At 44.1% G+C, this 20,906-nt stretch overlaps 1 protein-coding gene across 1 annotated transcript; it reads left to right on the forward strand.

The window, feature by feature from the left end:
* Nucleotides 1-222: 222 nt before the first annotated feature.
* LOC306935108 (uncharacterized protein) lies at nt 223-20,328 on the forward strand. The gene is made up of 4 exons (XM_079517983.1): nt 223-838; nt 7,392-7,721; nt 9,242-9,430; nt 19,439-20,328. The coding sequence occupies exons 1-4, from the start codon at nt 550-552 to the stop codon at nt 19,705-19,707; spliced, it is 1,077 nt and encodes a 358-aa protein (XP_079374109.1). The 5' UTR covers nt 223-549; the 3' UTR covers nt 19,708-20,328.
* The last annotated feature ends 578 nt before the right edge of the window (nt 20,329-20,906 follow it).

Here is a 20,906-nt window from a genome sequence, read left to right on the forward strand (position 1 = left end):
TAATATAATAAATGACCAAAACATTAATTGTCATAGACATACATAGTATTTATAATGATAAATGCATCAAATCTTTTTATTAGCATTATATGGTCATATTATTGGGTTTGTTTTGGCTTGTTTTTCTTGATTTGGCTTTAAGAGTTGGCTTGTTTTTGGAGGTGGTTTGGCTTATTTCTCTCACTCAATGTGGCAACACTGGCAGTGGTTCTTTGTATTCAGCGTAATTGCGGAATCGGAGAGAAGCTTGTTGTTGATCCTGACCTAATCTAGAGAAAATAGACATTTTCCACATTCTATAAGTTCTAAGTGTATTTAATACACATTCTATATTACAGTAGGAGCAGAAACATTTACACATTATATAAGTTTATGTTACATTAAGTCGGTTCTTCGGTGCCAATGAAATGTTGTGACGAGTCACGACCCGAAATCATCTCGGCTCTCCAGCGGTGTTTCCTCCTTCATTCAGCCCAGCTTCAAGTTCCTTTCTTCGGCGTTGAAGCCAAGGAAACAGCGGTAATTTGGAAGAGAGTCTCTTTGGTGTAAATGTCTCCTAAAGGAGGTAAAACGAGTCCAATGGAGTCTGTACGGCTGAAGATACATGAACACATGACGTCAGTGGTGGGAGAGGACATATTGTGCGTTTTGGACAAACACACAACAAGCGGTGATGTTTGTCGGCTCAGAGTGTTTGTGTTGGAGCGCCTCAGTGCGGCCGCACAGTTCATGGTCAACCTTTTCCAGAGAGAGATGGAGACACTAGAAACTCTGCTGGAGAAACAAAACAAACTGCTGGACATTGACTTTGATATGGACATCGAACTACACACTGCAGGTATGTGTGTTACACACACAACACCAAACTACACACTGCAGGTATGTGTGTTACACACACAACAGAAAAATACACACTGCAGGTAGGCTATGTGTGTTACACACACAACACCAAACTACACACTTCAGGTAGGCCTATGTGTGTTACACACGACACCAAACTACACACTTCAGGTATGTGTGTTACACACACAACACCAAACTACACACTGCAGGTAGGCCAATGTGTGTTACACACACAGCACTAAACTAGTATACACTGCACAAGTGCACGTACAATTTACAATTTAGGCAGAGCGACTTACAGTAAGCAAGCACAAAACATGGAAATACATCAAATACATGAAAATAGTCAAGACTCATGTAAGCTAAGCTTACAGTGGAATATTGATATAACGAAACTATGTGTATACACTATAGAGTGCTATGTCTACATAAATATATATATAGACAAATAGGCATCTAATTTAAATAAATGTAGCCTATGCATTCGCCTGTAAGGTCGTCATGACTAGGGCAAGTGCTACGGGCTAAGATGGAGTCTGAATAGGTGGGTTTTCAGACTACGGCGAAAGATTGGGAGTGAGTCTGCAGTTCTGATTGCAATTAATTCCATAGTTTTGGGGCCAGATGGGAGAAGAGTTTGGGACGTGTGGAGCGTTGTCCCAGTGTTTTTAGTGAATGTACTTCCAGCTTCCCTGCGTTGGCTGATCTGAGCGAGCGGGAAGGTTTGTAGGGTCCGATCAGACTTGCGAAATATGGGTGTGCCATACCTTTGGTTGCTTTGAATGCCAGCATCAGAATTTTATGCTCTGTGCGGGCAGCGTCCGGGAGCCAATGGAGGGAGCGGAGAAGGGGGTAGACGTGTGAGAATTTTGGCTGGTTGAAAACCAAGCGAGCTGCGGCATTCTGGTTCAATTGGAGAGGTGTGCATGCCGGTAGGGCAGTAAGGAGAGTTACCATAGTCAAGTTTTGATATGACTGATGTCTGGATAAGGAGCTGGGCTGACTCCTGGGTGAGGAAGGGTCTGATTTGCAGGTATATGCCATAACACCACCACCAAACTACACACTGTGTGTGTGTGTGTGTGTGTGTGTGTGTGTGTGTGTGTGTGTGTGTGTGTGTGTGTGTGTGTGTGTGTGTGTGTGTGTGTGTGCGTGATGCTAATCTTTGGGGGGTAAACGACCCGCGGGTGCCCGATTCATTTTTTTGACCCGTCCGCCAAAATGTCATGTGTGTGTGTGTGTGTGTGTGTATGGGGTAGCCTATGATTTAGACTCGTGGATGTATTTTATCGATTTTGACATTTTCATATCTACGAGAGTCTAAGTGCTCCTTCCCCTGCAGTCAATGCAGAGACACCAGCTCAACCCTTAGAGCTCCGAACATGTACGAATGTAAAATATAAGTTGCTCACCGCAATGTCCCAGATGTTAGATAGGCCTACAGTGTGCTTGTGCAATGTAGTAGTCCGTAGTTGTCAAATAAAGAACTGTTTTAATCCCGTTTGTGGACGATTCTGTCTGAAGTTCCCAATGGCGGTAGTGAGAGGGGGCACATCTGATGAAAGCCATAATTACGCTCAATGTTAACAGGAAGTAAACGAGGGGGAAATGCTGTTTGCTCCACAATACACATAAATAAAAACAGTAAATAAATAACCTGTAATACTAATACCACAGCAAAGTCCATTGTTCATTTAGACTTGTTTAGCAGTCTTACAGCCTGGGGGAGAAAACTGTTCTTCAGTCTGCTTGTGCTGGCCTTGATGCTCTGGTACCTCTTCCCTGAGGGAAACAGTGTGGACAGACTGTTATGAGGGTGTGTTTGGTCCTTGATGCTCTGGTACCTCTTCCCTGAGGGAAACAGTGTGAACGAAAGTTACGTATGTAACTGTGGTTCTATGAATTCTGGATGACTGCCAGGCAGTGCTTATCACTGGATGATATCCGTCTCACGTACGTGCAGGTCGAGTAAATAATAACAACAAAGTCACGGATGTGACACGATGACGGTGGGCGTGGAGCGCAGTAGTCAGCGTACATAAGCCACAGCCGTCACTAATGACTTCCCTGTGGAATCTTCTCGCGAGATTCCGAGTGAACTCTGGCAGTCATCCAGCATTCATAGAACCACAGTTACATATGTAACCTACGTTCTATTTCATTCTTACTGAGTGCTTAACACTGGATGACTAGTACCAACGAACCCCCGGCTAGGTAAGGGACCCCCAGAACAGCAGTCGCAACTGCATTAGTTGCCGCTAAATTAACCCTATAGACTCGGGCAAAAGTACACAGTGCGGCCCATGTGGCCACAGCACAAATCTCGCTCAGAGGAACCCCTCGTAGTGCCGCCCAGGAAGTGGAAACACTTCTGGTGGAGTGGCCTCTGACATTGTGAGGCAGTGGCAGGCCTTTTTTTTTTTCTAATATTTTTTATCCCACGATTTTGTAACCCATTTTTCACCCGTGTGTCAATTATCTAATGTGATCCTGGGCTCTACACACCCTCCGCCAACCTAGTCCCCATATATGGGGGACATGGGGAGAGCAACGGACTTGAACTCATGCTTCCTTCATGCCTGAGTGTCCAAGTTGCTCCTTTACACCTGACAGGGGGGAGTTTCCCTGGTTGGACGTAGCACGTGGAAGGAACATGTTATTCCAACCAGTTACTTTCCCCTCCATCAGGCGCCCCGGCTGGCCAGGGGGAGGCAGTTTAGAGACCAGGATTACTGCATGTTTTTTGTGAGGGTACCTACCCTAGGGGACACGGGGAGAACATGCAAACTCCACACAGAAAGGCCCTTTCACAAACCCGCCTTCGGGTATGGGCACTGATGACGCGGAGGAGGAAACACGCCGCCAGCACCCACAGCGTCCCGAGCGGGAATCGAACCCAGGACCTTCTAGCTGTGAGGCGACAGCATTACCAACTGTGCCACCGTGCCCCCGTGTGGCAGGCCTCTTGACCTGTATGCCTCCTCAATCACCATGACAACCCATTTTGAAAGCCTCTGCTTGGACAGGGCCTGCCCCTTCCTGTGCCCGCCGAAGTCTGTGTAGCGTTAACGCTATCAGTGGGAAAGGTGGGAATGCATAGAGGAGGACATCTGGCCACGGGTGTGCCTGAGCATCCTGTCCTAACGGGTTCGATGTCTCCATCAGGGAGAACCAAGGAGGGCAATGTGTTGTGGACTCCGAGGCAAACAGGTCCACTTCCGCTGTGCCGTATCTGCGCCAGATCTCCTCTACTACCTCTGGGTGGAGTCTCCACTCCCCCGAGGGAGGCTTCTGGCGGGACAGAAAATCTGCCACCACATTCTGTGGCCCTGGCAGTAACATAGCCCTCAGGCTTAAAAAGCGAGGGAAAGCCCACACGAGGAGTTGCCGTGCCACCCGTAGTGATAGGGTCGATCTGGTCCCCCCCTGGCGGTTTATGTGGTAGACAGCTGACTTGTTGTCGGACCGCACAAGCACATGCCTGCCCTTCAGCTGCAGAGCAAAGTGTCGAAGTGCTAGGAATATAGCACGAAGCTCGAGCACATTTATGTGCTGTGTCAACTCTTGTCCTGTCCAGAGCCCCCTCACAGCTCTGCGTTGCCATACAGCCTTTCCCTCCAGGGCTGCAGTGTGAGAAGGCAGCAGTAGTCTGCCACTGCTGCCATGCCGATCACAGGCTTAATAGAGGTCGGGTTAGACCCGGAATCCCCTCTGACTTCACTGCTCGACCGTGACGAGCGGGTGTATAAAGTCCTGGCGGCCGTCTCTGCCTCCTTGTGCGGGTTCATCACTGAAGTCAGTGCAGGAAGCCCTTGTGGATAGCGAGTCCTCATCCCATGCTGAGGAGGATGGCGGCAGATTTTAGAGCGCCGGCCTGTAGGTCGCCGGCCTGGGGAACAGGCCTATCTGGCTGAAGGTTCAGGAGTAGCTCCTTCGTCTCAGCGAATTGGGATGCCAAGGTGTCTACCTTAGCAGCCAACGGGTCCGCCTTAGTACGCCTAGCTGAGGGGGCATCTTTTCTGGCCCTCTTATGCAGGGTCTTCCGAGATGTAGAGGCCCTCTGCCACTTATCTGCAGGGGCACCAGATGGGGGAATCATCTGGCTCTCTGGCTGCTGATCTTGCACCTCAGCAAGCCTGGCCAGCTTCAGGTCCCGAGACATGTAGCTGCAGTTCATGCATTGGCCCTCGGTTATCCCCTGCTTCAGGTGTGCTACGCGCCAGGCATTTGGGGCATTCATCATGGCCATCATCGTCCCCCAGTGGAGCCATGCAAACAGCGCAAGGGTGCATGATCTTGCACCTCAGCAAGCCTGGCCAGCTTCAGGTCCCGAGACATGTAGCTGCAGTTCATGCATTGGCCCTCGGTTATCCCCTGCTTCAGGTGTGCTACGCCCAGGCATTTGGGGCATTCATCATGGCCATCATCGTCCCCCAGTGGAGCCATGCAAACAAGTACTAGAGCGAAGGCACTCGTAAACAGAATTGTACTGTGGAACACTACTATGGTGGCTATGGAGCGGAGACACTCCAAGACACGTGAAATACCCACAAGTGGAACCACTCTTTTGGGAATAACTATGAATATAAATTATAAACAAGCTCTGTAATGAGCGCAAACACTCAACAGGCAAGCAATAAACTTATATAGGTTGTTTACTGAACGAGCAAAACACCCGCCAGACAATTCAAACAAAATCTACTATATAGATATAGTTATAAATAAGCTCTGTAATGAGCGCAGACGCTCAACAGGGAAACGATAAACTTAGCTGTTTACTGAAAACAAGCAAAACTACTGAAAACAAGCAAAACATCATACAATACTGATAACAAGTTTTATAAATTGGCTCTGTAATTAGCGGAAACGCTCAACAAGCAAGCAGTTAACTTAGGTTGTTTATACTGGAACGAGTAAAGCACCTGCCAGATAATGTAAACAGAAATTGAATAACGTTTAACAACTAAACAAAGGAAAGAAAGGAGACCGAAATCAGACTCTTATTATTATTATTATTATTTATTATTATTATTATATTATATATATATATATAATATATACAAACCTATAGCGTCTCCAGCAGCATGGCCAGTGCAAACACCGGCTTGCTGAGAGTACAAAAGTGTGTCTTTATCGCAGCCCTTGGAGGACGCAACGCGATGCTCCAACCTTACCTTAAGGTTACAGGGCTCCCGGTGACAAGACGGTAGTTTAATTATATGAGTATCTCTCAATAAAGGAATAACCTCAAACCTGCTACGCGCCTGCGAGAAGATCAAAAGGGAAGTCATTAGTGAAGGCTGTGGCTTATGCACGCTGACTACTGAGCTCCACGCCCACCGTCATCATGTCACATCCGTGACTTTGTTGTTATTATTTACTCGACCTGCACGTACGTGAGACGGATATCATCCAGTGTTAAGCAGGCAGTCAGTAAGAATGAACTGTTATGACGGTGTGTTTGGTCCTTGATGCTCTGGTACCTCTTCCCTGAGGGAAACGGTGTGAACAGAATGTTATGAGGGTGTGTTTGGTCCTTGATGCTCTGGTACCTCTTCCCTGAGGGAAACAGTGTGAACAGACTGTTATGAGGCTGTGTTTGGTCCTTGGTGATCCTCATAGAAGTACCTGATGGTTTGTGGACTCAGGCTGAACTTCTTGAGGCGTCTGAGTCCATATAGGCGCTGTAAGGCTTTTGCAAACACCATAGTCGTGTGAGCCTCCCATTTCAGTCTCTCATGAATGAATGGTCATCTGAGTTACTACAGGGAGGGGGGGGGGGGGGATTTGTGTTATTGGAAGAAGAAAATAATACATCCACCACTTGAGTACGAGCATCCCCATGCTGAGGGGAACATTAGACAAAATGTCAATCTATAATCTCACAACGCCTTGCTTTGCGAGGCATTGTGAGCTTGTAGATCGGCTATTTCAGGCACAGAGGTTTGGTGTAGACTCAGAGAGAAAATGATAGAATAGTCAGTAGGTTAACAATTATATTAAAATATGTTTCAATGATTCAATTCATGATACGATTCGAATCCAGATATTAGGTTCACGGTACGATTATTCACGATGTTTTTAAACACAATTAATTTCCAGACAAATGACCGACCAAACCATATTGTTTTTTAATTAATATTAATATTTCAGCTGCATTCTCACCAACAATAAAACACTATTTATTATTTTTAACCATTTATTTCATTCGGATTAGTGGAGAAAAGTTAAGCTAGAGCTAAAAAAAGAAAAGAAAAAAAGGCCCCTGGGAATGTGCCAAAATTGCTCATATGGTAGATCCGGCCCTGTCAATGTTAAGATGAAGAAAAAACAAAACGAGCCCGGACACACAGACACGAGGCCCTCTTCTAGTCTACGCCTTGCCTATTCCAGGACTCGGAGCCTCGTTGTAAAACGGATACATATTTTTTAAACAATGGTGATCCAGACAAAACCAATAGGAGAATAAATGTCATCTAATGATAAAAGCATTTGAGTTGTTGAGCTGATGCTAACCTCTTCTCTCCTCCTTATGTCTGTGTGTAAAGAGGTTACATCTGAATATGAGAAGTGGAGATCCAGTCTGGTCCAGGAGGAACCACAACCTCCACAACATCAGAGGAGATCCAGTCTGGTCCAGGACGAACCACAACCTCCACAACATCAGAGGAGATCCAGTCTAGTCCAGGACAAACCACAACCTCCACAGCATCAGAGGAGATCCAGTCTGGTCCAGGAGGAACCACAACATCAGAGGAGATCCAGTCTGGTCCAGGAGGAACCACAACCTCCACACATTAAAGAGGAACAGGATGAGGAGGCTGATGTGTCATCATTGACATTACTACACTGGGAGACGAGCTGTGACACTCTCTCAGGTAAATAAAATAAAATATCACTTTATCGATTCTAATCTAACAAGCGATGTTATGACTCTTGTAGATCTGCTATTTTTGAATAGGCAAAGTATGAAATATGGCTTAAGTGTTCTTCTTAACTTAACTCTTTCGGCACCACAGCACCATCTGGTGGAGTTATCTTGCCGCCATGCCTGTATTCTCAATGGTGAGCACTTTTAGTTTGAAAGCCGGTTTGGCCAGAAACTGAGAGTCAGGAAGTAAAAATATGCTGTGTAACATGTCCCGCGATTGTCATTTAATCCACCCAAAACGTTTAGAGAAAGGAGCCACAAATCAAGCTTGTTTTTGGTCTAAAAAGAAAAATCCTCCTGTCCACATGTGGAAGTGTCCTTGGGCAAGACACTGAACCCGACACTGCCTCCAATGAGTTGGTCGTTGTGAGCTCACCACCATTGGTGTGTGAATGTGGGAAGTTAGGACGCTGGCGTCGACTGTTTGCTGCTTCACCTCCCAATGTATGAATTAATTAACCATTGTATAGCGCTTTGAGCACTTGGACAAGCGCTATAAAAATGCAATTCATTAATATGATACATATCTTATAGTGTAGTCCTTATTCATGACACAGGAACAGCCTTATTACTTGCGCAAGCAGAGCGTGCAAGTAATGTTTTTTGTCCGGTGCTCCGATGCGTATGTCCCGTGGCAGCGTATGACGTAATGATTAATTTGTGCTTGATATGGCATTGGTGTCAGATTACATACATGTATACATGCGGGGGCATTACCTTTAATCCACCCGACACTGAAACATATCATTATTACGTCACCATCGAGAGCCAGTTCTACCCTGGCATTGGTACATATCTTCATCACGTCATATGGAGCTACGGACATACGCATCAAACGACCCAAGTAACCACAGTATACTGCTAATCAACCTACTTGCGCAAGCAGAGCGTGCAAGTAATGTTGTTTATCCGGTGCTCCGATGCGTATGTCCGTGGATGTGTATGACGTAATGATTAATTTGTGCTTGATATGGCATTGGTTTCAGATTACATACATGTATACATAGGGGCATTACCTTTAATCCACCCGACACTGAAACACATCATTATTATGTCACCATCGAGAGCCAGTTATACCCTGGCATTGGTACATATCTTCATCACGTCATATGCAAGTAACCACAGTATACTGCTAATCAACTTACAAATTACATATATACATAGAGCCTCAACCACCTTGCCCCGAAGAAGGCCAAGCCCCCCAAGCAGTCCCAGACCGCGGCAGATAGCACCAGGCCAGCGCCTGATAAGAAAGCTAAATTCTATTCCATTTATTTCACAGAGAGGCTGAAATTTGAAAGTTCGTAGCGGTCGACAGTACTTGCGCGCTCTGCTTGCGCACTGGCCTACTTGTGTGCAACACGCAAGTAGGCACTCGACAGAGTGCAGTTCTAGTTATTAAAGTTGTTATCCATGTCACATCAAAGTCCTTATTAGTAAAGTATTTATTGTATTCCTTCATTCCAGAGCAGTGTGTGGAGTCCACTCTGCAGGTGAAGATCAGTTCTCCAGCCACAACTGGTTCTATTAAACAGGTACCTGAAGACCACCTTAAACAGGAACCTGAAGACCACCTTAAACAGGAATCTGAAGACCACCTTAAACAGGAACCCGAAGACCACCTTAAACAGGAACCTGAAGACCACATGGATCTCAGTAAGTTTAACGCACTGTCTTTCTTCTATTGGTGAAAGTGGGTCGGTACTGAGGGTGTAAAAATGGCTTTATTTATTTTATTGGTGAAAGTGGGTCAGTACTAAGGGTGTAAATATGTCTTTATTTATTTTATTGGTGAAAGTGGGTCGGTACTGAGGGTGTAAAGACGAACCGATATGAATCGGTTATCGACTTAAGCATTAACAATGTGACTACATCTTAGAGTATATAACAATGTGACTACATCTTAGAGTATATATTAATAGACGGCACCCGGAGGAAACCCTGAGGCGAAATGGACATAGTGGCCGAATTTGTCATTGCAGCTCGAGCCCGTTGACTATCATTGCGCACGTTCATGTTATTGGGCCCATGACACGTGAACGAATGTTTCATACGTGAACGCGCACAAACGGCGCAATGAGACAACGCCAGCGTCGGCTTCGTTTCCAAGGCAACAATCACACCCTCAAATGCAAATAAACGTCAACGACCAGGATCCCAGGACTCTCCACAGTCTCCTGCACAAACCAACTGCTCACTCTCCGAGGTCAGTGATACACTCATAGCAATCGATAATAAACTCTCGTCTCTCGACGCACGGATCGCTCTCATTGATCTTCTACATAAATAGTTCAACTGTATTCAAAAAAGTCTGGAGTTCAGCCAAGCCCAAATTCTCACCTTAACACAGGAAAACAGACAGCTCAAATGCCCCCCGAAACCGTAAACCGGATCACATTCCACCGAGCTCATCGCCTCGGTGCGTTAAAAAAGAATCCTGTCCGACCCCGATCTATTATTGTAAAGTTTGAACACTTTAAACACAGAGCAGGTCAAGCAAAAGGGAAAGGAGCTGAAAGGAACACATTTCGGGATGAACGACCAGTTCCCGAGAGAAATAATGGAGAGGCGCAAAATTCTGTTCCCCATAAGGAAATAATTCATGGCGGAAAACAAGAAGGCTGTCATCTCAGTTAATAGACTATATGTCGATGGTCAACTGTACAGGGACAGTGAGAAGACACCGTGGCTATACTGATAGCAATCAGCAATCTATCTATCTATCTATCTGTCTATCTGTCTATCTGTCTATCTGTCTGTCTATCTATCTATCTATCCATCTTTCCATCCATCCATCCATCCATCCATATCCATCCCTCCACCTACCGCGCTCTCACTTTAAGCTCATACGGACACACACACACACACACACACACACTCACAGCCCACCCAACGAACAGAACCCCCCTCTTCAACCCCCACAAACTATAAAATCAACAACTGCTATTAAAAGCCTAATTCTAAACTTTCCATGATGACGAAATTATTGCAATATCGTCCTGTCAAGCAACACAGGACCATCATTAGGATAGGAATAGATCCAATACCTCTCCGAGAGACATTGCTAAAGCGCAAACCATAACTGTTCACCACAAAACAACTCTCGGATGACGAAGAAAAATACTTTGCCTAAAACAGACGGTTCCTATCCATGGTTACGGACCGTAACTTACGGTCGTAAGGCTCACTGCTGTGTTGTACGGGTGTGCACACATGCGCGCGCACACACACGCACACGCATATGCACCTCCTTCAAATCAGAACTATAGTATATGAACAAAAACTTAAATGACCCCACCAGCTCTACACACAAAATAGTTATAAAAAGAAAGAAAATTTGTCCCTTGCCGAATGTACCTCTATGCGCCGTCTGTCCGCTGCGGCCTCCCCGTGCTGCTTGGGGCTTGGGTGGTAGTGGTGCTTCCGCTTGTCACTCACGCTTCCTTGTCCTGTCTCTACCCATTGCCACACTACCTCGCTACATTCAGACGCATAAATCAAACCAACACACCCAGTCTCTCGAACGCCCACCACAAAGTCACTCTGCTATCGATACTAATGGATAGCGGCCTGGTAACTCTGCCGCCATGTGTCAGCGACACACGGCATGTCTGCCATGTTCTTTGTCTTGCTTGTTTTTTATTACTCCTGTTTTGTCTTTGTTTTTTGTTTTTGCTTTTTGTCTTGCTTGCTGACCTCACTCTCCACCGACACGTCCAATCTCAACTCCACTGATTTGTCTTTCCCCAAGGTACAATTGATATAGAAACAGTCCGGGCTCTAAAGGTTGTTCATCTTAACATAAGGAGCTAGATACAAAATTGACGCCCTCAGAACATGGGCCACTCTATATAAACCGAATGTCATCACAATATCTGAAACATGGTTATACGAACTCATTTCTGACGAGAGTATGAAAATTGAGAACTTTGTTCTGTACCGAGCCGACAGGGATGCTAACGGTGGTGGTCTGGCCACATACGTTGACTCAAATCTTGTTTCTGAACGTCTCACTCCTACCATAGAGCCTGTCAATTTTGAATGTCTATTTATCAACATCAAGTTCCATGACAACAAACACCTAACAATTGGTAATATCTACAGGCCACCATCTGCTCCGGTTGACTCTATAAATTGCATCCTGTCTACCATCAACTCCTTTGACAAACAAAACGAGCTCGTAATTCTGGGAGATTTTAATAAAAGCTGTCCCAGTCATTCCTGCACCAACGACAGAAACCTACTTAAAAGCATAAATCTGACTCAGCTAATAAAGGAACCTACCAGAGTGGACCACCGGTCCTCGTCACTTCTCGATTGGATACTTGTCACTAACCCTGGGAGGATCATTAAATCTGGTGTCATGTCCGACTGTTTTAGCAACCATTCGGTCATATTTTGTGTCTGGAAAATCAAAATCCCCATGCTCTCCCCCAAAATACATAACTCTGAGACAAAGCAAAAACATGAACGTAAACTCCTACATACAAGACCTAATTGGCATCAACTGGAACAGATTTCAGCAAATTCCTTCTGTTGAGGACGCATGGGACTTCTTCCATACTGAAGTCACTAATAGTAAGGGCATTTTATCAGGTATTTGACAAATCTGGGAACTAAATCGTTACCAAGAAATGTCTTCACCAATGTGTTTCTAAAGGTGTCTAATAACATGTACTAAAAGTTTGAAATTCAACTCCCGTGGGAAATTGAGTTATTAGCATAATATGCATAATATGCCCATAACATCCTATATAAAGCCAAATTTCATCATTCTTTAAGTAGCATGTGACATATGAAACTAGGGTGATTGCATGATTCTGAATCCATTCCAAGCATTAGTTTTGCACAAAAAACACTCCTTGGGCTAAATTAGGCCATATCCACTTGACCAAATGTGCTGACCTCATCACGTTTGTGTGGCCGTTTTCCTCCCAAGGAGTGTTTTTTGTGCAAAACTAATGCTTGGAATGGATTCAGAATCATGCAAACACCCTAGTTTCATATGTCACATGTTACTTAAAGAATTATGAAATTTGGACTTTTTTGCCTTATATAGGATGTTATGGGCATATTATGCATATTATGCTAATAACTCAATTTCCCACAGGAGTTGAATTTCAAACTTTTAGTACATGTTATTAGACACCTTTAGAAACACATTGGTGAAGACATTTCTTGGTAACGATTTAGTTCCCAGATTTGCATAGATTTCTCTTACTATAAGGTAATCAATGTCCATGCCCCCATGAAAACAATCCGAGTCAAAGGAAGACACTTACCATGGATTAACTCACAACTTATTCATCTCTATAAAGAAAGGGACAAAGCTTGGTCAAAATACCGGACCACAAGAGACCCTGGTGATTGGGAACATTACAGACAACTGAGAAACCAATCAAAGACCCAAACAAGAAATGTAAAATCTAACTACTACAAAGACAGCTTTAGACATGATTTCCACAACCCCAAACAATTTTGGAATAAACTGAACACTTTTCTCAATAAAACAGATAAAAAAAAACCCATAAAGCGGATCCAAATCAATAATGACATTATCTCTGACCCCCTTCTCATCTCCCAAGCTTTCAATAACCACTTTTCCTCAATCTGTAGTTCCCAACACACAGACTCCTATGTTACAGCCGGTTCCCCAAACACAAACGCCCATAATGGTTCTTTCTCTTTCAAAAAACTTCAGCCTACCGATGTCTACTACGCAATATGTGAATTAAAAGAAAGTTGTGGTGCCGGTCCTGACGGTCTTGAAGCTAAATTTGTTAAACTTGCTGCTCACATATTAATGTATCCCCTCGCTGACCTGTTCAATCTGTCTCTGTCTACCTCCTCACTCCCTTCAATTTGGAAAAGTGCAAGAGTCACCCCCATTTTAAAAACTGGAGCCCAAACCGACATAAATAACTACAGACCCATTTCCAGCATCTGCACTATTGCGGAAGTCTTTGTAAAACTTATCTACAAACAGCTATCAGATTACATTAACCGTGGCAACATTTTATCCCCTCTTCAATCAGGATTCAGACCACACTTCTCCACAACCACAGCTACCTTAAAATTCACAAGCGACGTACTTCTGTCCTTTGACAAAAGGCATTTCACTGGTGCAATATTCATTGATCTTTCCAAAGCATTCGACATGGTTCACCACTACCTCCTTCTTGACAAACTCTTCTCTGTTGGTTTAATAGAAATGCTCTCCTATGGTTTAACTCCTATCTCCACAACAGACGTCAGTGTGTAGCACTACAAAGCTCTAAATCAGACTTTTCATTAGTAGAGAAAGGTGTTTCACAGGGGTCTATACTGTGACCACTCCTCTTCTCTATATTCATAAATGACCTACCTGATATCTGTTCCCACTGTCAAGTCCAACTCTATACCGATGACACTGTTATCTACGTTTCTGACAAAAACACTCCCCAAATTCAACACCTCCTACAGTCTGATTTCAATCTGGTCCAAAAATGGCTCCAAAACAATATGCTTTTACTGAACAAAAATAAGTCCTGCAGCATGCTATTCGGCCACTCACGCAGTAGTGCAAAAACCTCCGATCTACGGATTAAATTCAATGATGGTTCAAACCTGGAGAAAGTGGACACATTCAAATACCTTGGTATCACACTTGACCCTGAACTTTCTTTCAAACCCCACATTGATCTCACATTAAAGAAAACCTACGGCAGTTTGTGCTCATTATACCCCTCCATCAACTGCTTCTCATTCGAAGTAAGAAAAATAATCATAAACCAAGTACTACTCCCCATTGTAGATTACGCCGACATAGTCTATCAGAACACCACAGAAACCATCCTCAAACCTCTTAACGTATTAAACAACTCACTATGCCGATTTGTATTGAGGTGCCCATACCAAACACACCACTGTTCCTTATACAGTTCACTTGAATGGCTGCAGCCTAAAGCAAGAAGACAACTTCACTGGTACCAATTCATATTTAAATGTGTGCACTTCAACTGCCCTCCATATCTGAAACAGTCACTGGTACTATATACATCCCCATATCCACTTAGAAATACTCAACATCCCTATTTTGCTATTCCCAGAAGAATATTCTCTGAATCCGGACGTAGGTCATTCCATTACAAAGCCCCATTTGACTGGAACAATCTTCCTCTTTCCATTAGATCTGTGACCTCCCCTGGCTGCTTCAGGACTTCCCTGTATTCACACCTCAAAACAACCTGTTCATGCTACTAACACTGCCCGTACTGCTGTTTACTTCTGACCCCTGTTTCAAGTCACTGTACTGTACCCTCAATATGCTTGTCCATAAAAAGTTGGGGGGATGGGGGAGTGGGTGGGAGAGGATGAGCAAGCTAACTGTATCTGTACATGTCTGTATTGTCTATTGTGAACTGTCTATTTGTGTAACTGCACTGTACTGTATGTAATGTTTTTTTACCTGTGTACGGGACCCCCTCTAAAATGAGATGCCACATCTCAAGGGGCTATCCTTTCAATACAATTCTGACCAAATTCTGACCCCCGGAGCTTGAAACACAGTGACATGTCGTTTGATATGATGTTGTGGGTTTTCCGTGGTTCAAATATTACCTTTGATCAGCGTTTTTGTATGGTTCGTTGGCTTGGGCCTTGGGGTCAGTCTGACACAAATGAAAGGAGACCTGGACATGTTGATGTTTGTGTTTGAAAGGAGACCTGGACATGTTGATGTTTGTGTTTTGGTGAACTTATTTGGTACGTTCTATGGTAGCTGGTGATCAGCTCAAACAAAAATACTCTTAATCCGCTGAAACGTACAAACGCCATCAACATGGCTATGATTCAGGATAGGGCTGGGCGATATGGCAAAATCTCATATCACGATATAGAAAATATTTTATCACGATAACGATATACTCACGATATAGCGCATTTTTTGTAAATTAAATTAATTAATATTTTGTTAACAATATTGTCACATGGAAAAATGCAGTTTGAAATTATATACTCAACAAATATAGGTATGGTACTAAATATTTATTTTATTTAGAACCTTAGAGAAATAGAAAACACTACCGAACAGTAGTGATTTGAATATTTTCACTTTTTTTAAACACTAAGAGCGTGGTGATGGTGCACACTGCACACAGGTGCAGGAAAAAGAAATCTGCTTAACATTCCACATTACAAAAATACCAAATGTAAAGTTGTAAACATTAAACAATCTGTTCTGATTCTTCCCATTCCCAGGCAGGCAGGTCTTACAGAGGAAGGGTAATTATAGCCTGGTAGAACCACTCCCCCTGCTGGACAAAGGCTAGGGGAATTGGGATCAGAATTAAACAATTATAGGACCCTGAGTCTCTGACCCCAGTTTTGGTTTTCCTTCAGAAATCAGAACCACTGTTACATGAATATTACATCATTCATGACATGCACACACTCATGCTGCATGCACACAAATTGTAAACTTTAAGTTTAAAGCTGCAGCTCAGCAAAAACAGGCTCACAGCCTCACAAGATAAATAAAACAAATCTATTTAAGTTTGAACGGTAGGCCTTAGCAAATAGCAGCAAACAAATACAGGCCTAGACCCCAATATCCTATACATATTGGAAAATACCAATGTAAACATTTTTAAAGTCTACTAGAGGCTAGCTGCAAATATAATGAGGTATAAAGAGGTAAACAAAACTTCAAGTAGCACATTGGATCACATCCATGTAAACAAAATAAGACACTTGATAAAGTTGACACTGACATAATCTTTGCATAGTTGCAGCATCTCAGTGACTCAGTCTTCTACATCTAGGTTGCGTGCAAGGAATGTAAGCTCTTCAACTCTTGAGGGTTTCAGTGCTGCCCTCTGGCATGTCACAATGTTCCCACTGGTGCTGAAAGCCCGCTCTGAAGGGGAACTTGTGGCAGGGATGCAGAGATATTTCTTTGCTAGCTTGGCCACTAGGGGAAAATGTGACTCGTTCTCCTGCCACCATTGTAGTGGCTCTGTTCTTCGACCAACGGGCAGTAGGAGATAGAGGTTGATCTCGTCTTCAATGGCTTCTCTGCTTGAAGGAGCATGGCTTCGCTTTGCTGGTGTCTCACATTCAAAGTAACTGCTTAAAGTTTTCTTTTTCTTCTTATATGCAGGAACCTCCTCTGGCTCTGGTTCATCCTGAGTGCCAGCAGCTGATGGAAGGGCCTCTCCTTCCTTGGCCACCATCTTCTGCAGGTCTGCAGCAGCTCTTGTCTTGATGTAGCCCACCTTCTCTGGCTTGATGTATGTGGTTTTGAACCGAGGGTCAACAAGAGAAGCCATGTCAAGCAAATCCTGGGTTTCCTCGTCATCATACTTCTCATTTAGGTATTTTAGTACACCTTCTTTGATGGTCGTGGTGAGCTCAGTGTCTTCATTCTTTTTCACAAGTAGATCAGTGTTAAACAGATGGAGGACGGGTTTCAAGTAGGAAACACTTGGGTAAAGATCCCCAGACAAGGCATCCGTAAACTCCTTGAGAGGACTCAGTGCCCTGTTGATGGACTCCAGAACGTCCATGTCCTGCCAAGTTGGGACCAGGTGACGTACTTTCTTGTCGGCACGGAGGACCTGTGAGATGGCTTTCTCCTGCTCAAGCACCCTTTCAACCATGGCTTGCATAGAGCCCCACCTCGTAGGGGTTTCTGTGATCAGCTGATGAGTGGGCAAGGGTGGTATTTGTTCTGCTTGAGCCTTGGCCAGCGCCTTTCTTCTCTTCCATGAATTGGAGAAGGCAAGCACAATCTTCTTGCAGACGCCGAATGCTCGATCCACCTGGCCCAGTTTCAGACTATGCCCTGTGTAAATAAAGGAGAAGTAAATGTACAATTCTATACCTTTTTTATATACACTGTGTAGAGGACAAGTAAAATGTATTAATTTCATTGTTCATGTTTTATATTTATAGATTCATATAAATGGACAGTTTGAGTATTGTGTAAACACAAACATTGTGTAACTCAAACATTGAAGATAAAAGTGAGGACGCAAATTGTGATTGGCCATGAGATCATGTATTATGATTAATGAAGACGGTGGCCAAAGCACTGTAGGCGTGTCATTTCATTCAGCTGAAAGGCAAGGACGTTGTTGGATGCGTTGTCTGTAGTAACACAGACGAGGTGATCCTCCTCCAGTCCCCACGACTCGAGAGCCTCTCTGAAACCTTTGGCTATGTTTTCTCCAGTGTGGTCATTTGGGAAATAACTCGTCTGTAAACACCGACTGCGGAGGTTCCACGTTGGGTCGATGTAGTGTGCCGTCAGACTCATATATGGATGGGTAGCTCGGCTCGACCACATGTCGGTTGTTGCAGAGTAAAACATGCCGCTGTTGATCTCCGCCTCCACTTTTCCTCTGCACTGGTCATATAAACGAGTCACAAACTTATTCATGTATTTTCGGCTGGGTATTTCGTATCTAGGATCGAGCTTTTTCATCATCGCCTTAAACCCCCGTTTCTCCAGCGTGAAGATTGGAACGCTGTCTAAACAGATGTGATGGGCAACACCCATAGTAATCTCCTTCCATCTTCGGGAGTCATGGGTATATGGTGTGCCACGGGAAAACGACTCTTGCAACGTCTGTGTCCGGGGCTTTTTCTTCTGAACGTCAGGCCCTGGTTTTGCTTCCTTCAAACGTTGACTCTCGCTGTATTCTTTGTCGTGATTCTTTTTCAGGTGATGAAATAAGTTAGTCGTGTTGGAATCCGCTGATGGGACCGGGGAGCGGCAGACTTTACACAATACTGTGGTCTGGTCCGTGTCCGTCTTTTTAAATCCAAACCACTTCCATACAATGGATTTTGCCCCTCTTTTAGGTGCAAGCTCCTCGGCTTGTGGTTGTGTTGGCTCACTTGGCTGGTCATCTTCTTGTTCAACATTATTATTACCGTCAGCAACAGCGTCACCCTCCATGTTTGTTTTGTTTTCAGTGCGGTGGGCTGCTGGGCATGCCGTATATAAGCACTGTGACGTAAAATACTGTCGTAAATACTGCCGTAAAGCGAAACGGCGATATAAACGATAAAGCTTATTTTTCACGATAGACATTTTATATCGTATATACGATATATATCGTCATATCGCCCAGCCCTAATTCAGGATGCGTATCTGCTTAATTCCTTTTTATGAAAGTCCATAATAAGTATGCAGTATCATCTGACGTTTATAACAAACCAAACTGTTATAAAATCAGTTGAAAATTGAGCTAGTTATGGTTATTAAAGTACATGCACCACAGACACAATGCTATGAGTGGGCGAGCTACCTGTAGCAAGATGGCCGCCATGTGGCGATGTCACTCCATTGGCCAGCATCGGAGGCGTGTCATCTAGCCTTTCTATAACGTCACTCCATTGGCCAGCAGTGGGGGCGTGTCATCTAGCCTTTCTCATATATATCTATGATAATGACTACCTCTCATTCAGCTGGTCTCACATCTTCTATGAGAGCGCTGCAATGTAAACAAACAACGGCCACACTATTTACAGTGCAGAGCGCAGTCAGCGCACCGTCACATTTCAATGTTGGAAAATGTGGACAAAGAGTAATCTGTTGATACTTCTTCCAGCCACTACTCTGCACTGAGTTACAAGATTCAAACCTTTTATAGAGTCTCTTTGTATTGTTTTTCCTAGACTTTCTGCACGTCCCTGTGTGTAAAGAGGAGGTTCCACCTGAAGAGGAGAGGAGCTCCAGTCTGGTCCAGGAGGAACCACAACCTCCACACATTAAAGAGGAACAGGAGGAGCTACTTCAAAGACCAGTGGCAGTGGAAAGTGAAGATGATGAAAACAGAGAGACAGAGCCTGTAGCCGGCACCTCAACTGAACACATGAAAACACAAGCTGATGTAGAGGACTGTGGAACATCACAACCAACTAGTGATGAGCAGCTCCTCTCTTAACACTGTTCTGACACTGAAGACGGTTATGAGTGGGAGGAGACTATGGGAGATCAGTCAGCTTTAAACACACTGAAATCACAAAACACACAAAATGTGGGAGGAGCCAAGCTGTCCCAGGACCTGGAATCATCCAAACAACCTGACTCCATGAGGAGTCACACAGGGAAGAAAGGTTTTAGCTGTACAGAGTGTGGCAGAATGTTTAATCTAAAGGGGACTCTTAAAACACACCTGATGATTCATACAGGTGAAAAAGCCTTTTTGTGTACAGTATGTGGTAAAGGCTTTACTCAGACGAGTAATCTAAAAACACACATGAGGACTCATACAGGCGAAAAGCCATTTCCTTGCACAATATGTGGTACAGGCTTTACTCAGACACATCGTCTAAAATCCCACATGAGGACTCATACAGGTGAAAAGCCCTTCTCTTGTACAGTGTGTGGTAAAGGCTTTACTGAGAGATGTAGTCTAAAAGCACACATGAGGATTCATACAGGTGAAAAGCCGTTTTCTTGTACAGTATGTGGTACAGGCTTTACTGAGAGATGTAGTCTAAAAAAACACATGAGGACTCATACAGGTGAAAAGCCGTTTTCTTGTACAGTATGTGGTACAGGCTTTTCTCAGACGAGTAGTCTAAAAACACACATGATGACTCATACAGGTGAAAAACCCTGTACTTGTACAGTGTGTGGTAAAGGCTTTACTGAGAGAGGTAGTCTAAAAACACACATGATGACTCATACAGGTGAAAAACCCTTTTCTTGTACAGTATGTGGTAAAGGCTTTACTGAGAGAGGTAATCTAAAAACACACATGAGGACTCATACAGGCGAAAAGCCATTTCCTTGCACAATATGTGGTACAGGCTTTACTCAGACACAGGGTCTAAAATCCCACATGAGGACTCATACAGGTGAAAAGCCCTTCTCTTGTACAGTGTGTGGTAAAGGCTTTACTGAGAGATGTAGTCTAAAAGCACACATGAGGATTCATACAGGTGAAAAGCCGTTTTCTTGTACAGTATGTGGTACAGGCTTTACTGAGAGAGGTAATCTAAAAACACACATGAGGACTCATACAGGCGAAAAGCCATTTCCTTGCACAATATGTGGTACAGGCTTTACTCAGACACAGGGTCTAAAATCCCACATGATGACTCATACAGGCGAAAAGCCTTTTTCTTGTACAGTATG

The sequence above is a fragment of the Electrona antarctica genome, assembly GCF_951216825.1.
Source record: "Electrona antarctica genome assembly, chromosome: 2".
Lineage (NCBI taxonomy): Eukaryota > Metazoa > Chordata > Actinopteri > Myctophiformes > Myctophidae > Electrona > Electrona antarctica.

Coding starts and splice junctions, on each gene's coding strand:
- LOC306935108 (XM_079517983.1), top strand. CDS start 550: ATGTCTCCTAAAGGAGGTAAAACGAGTCCAATGGAGTCTGTACGGCTG. Junction 839..7,391: donor CATCGAACTACACACTGCAG/GTATGTGTGTTA, acceptor CTGTGTGTAAAG/AGGTTACATCTGAATATGAG. Junction 7,722..9,241: donor GAGCTGTGACACTCTCTCAG/GTAAATAAAATA, acceptor CCTTCATTCCAG/AGCAGTGTGTGGAGTCCACT.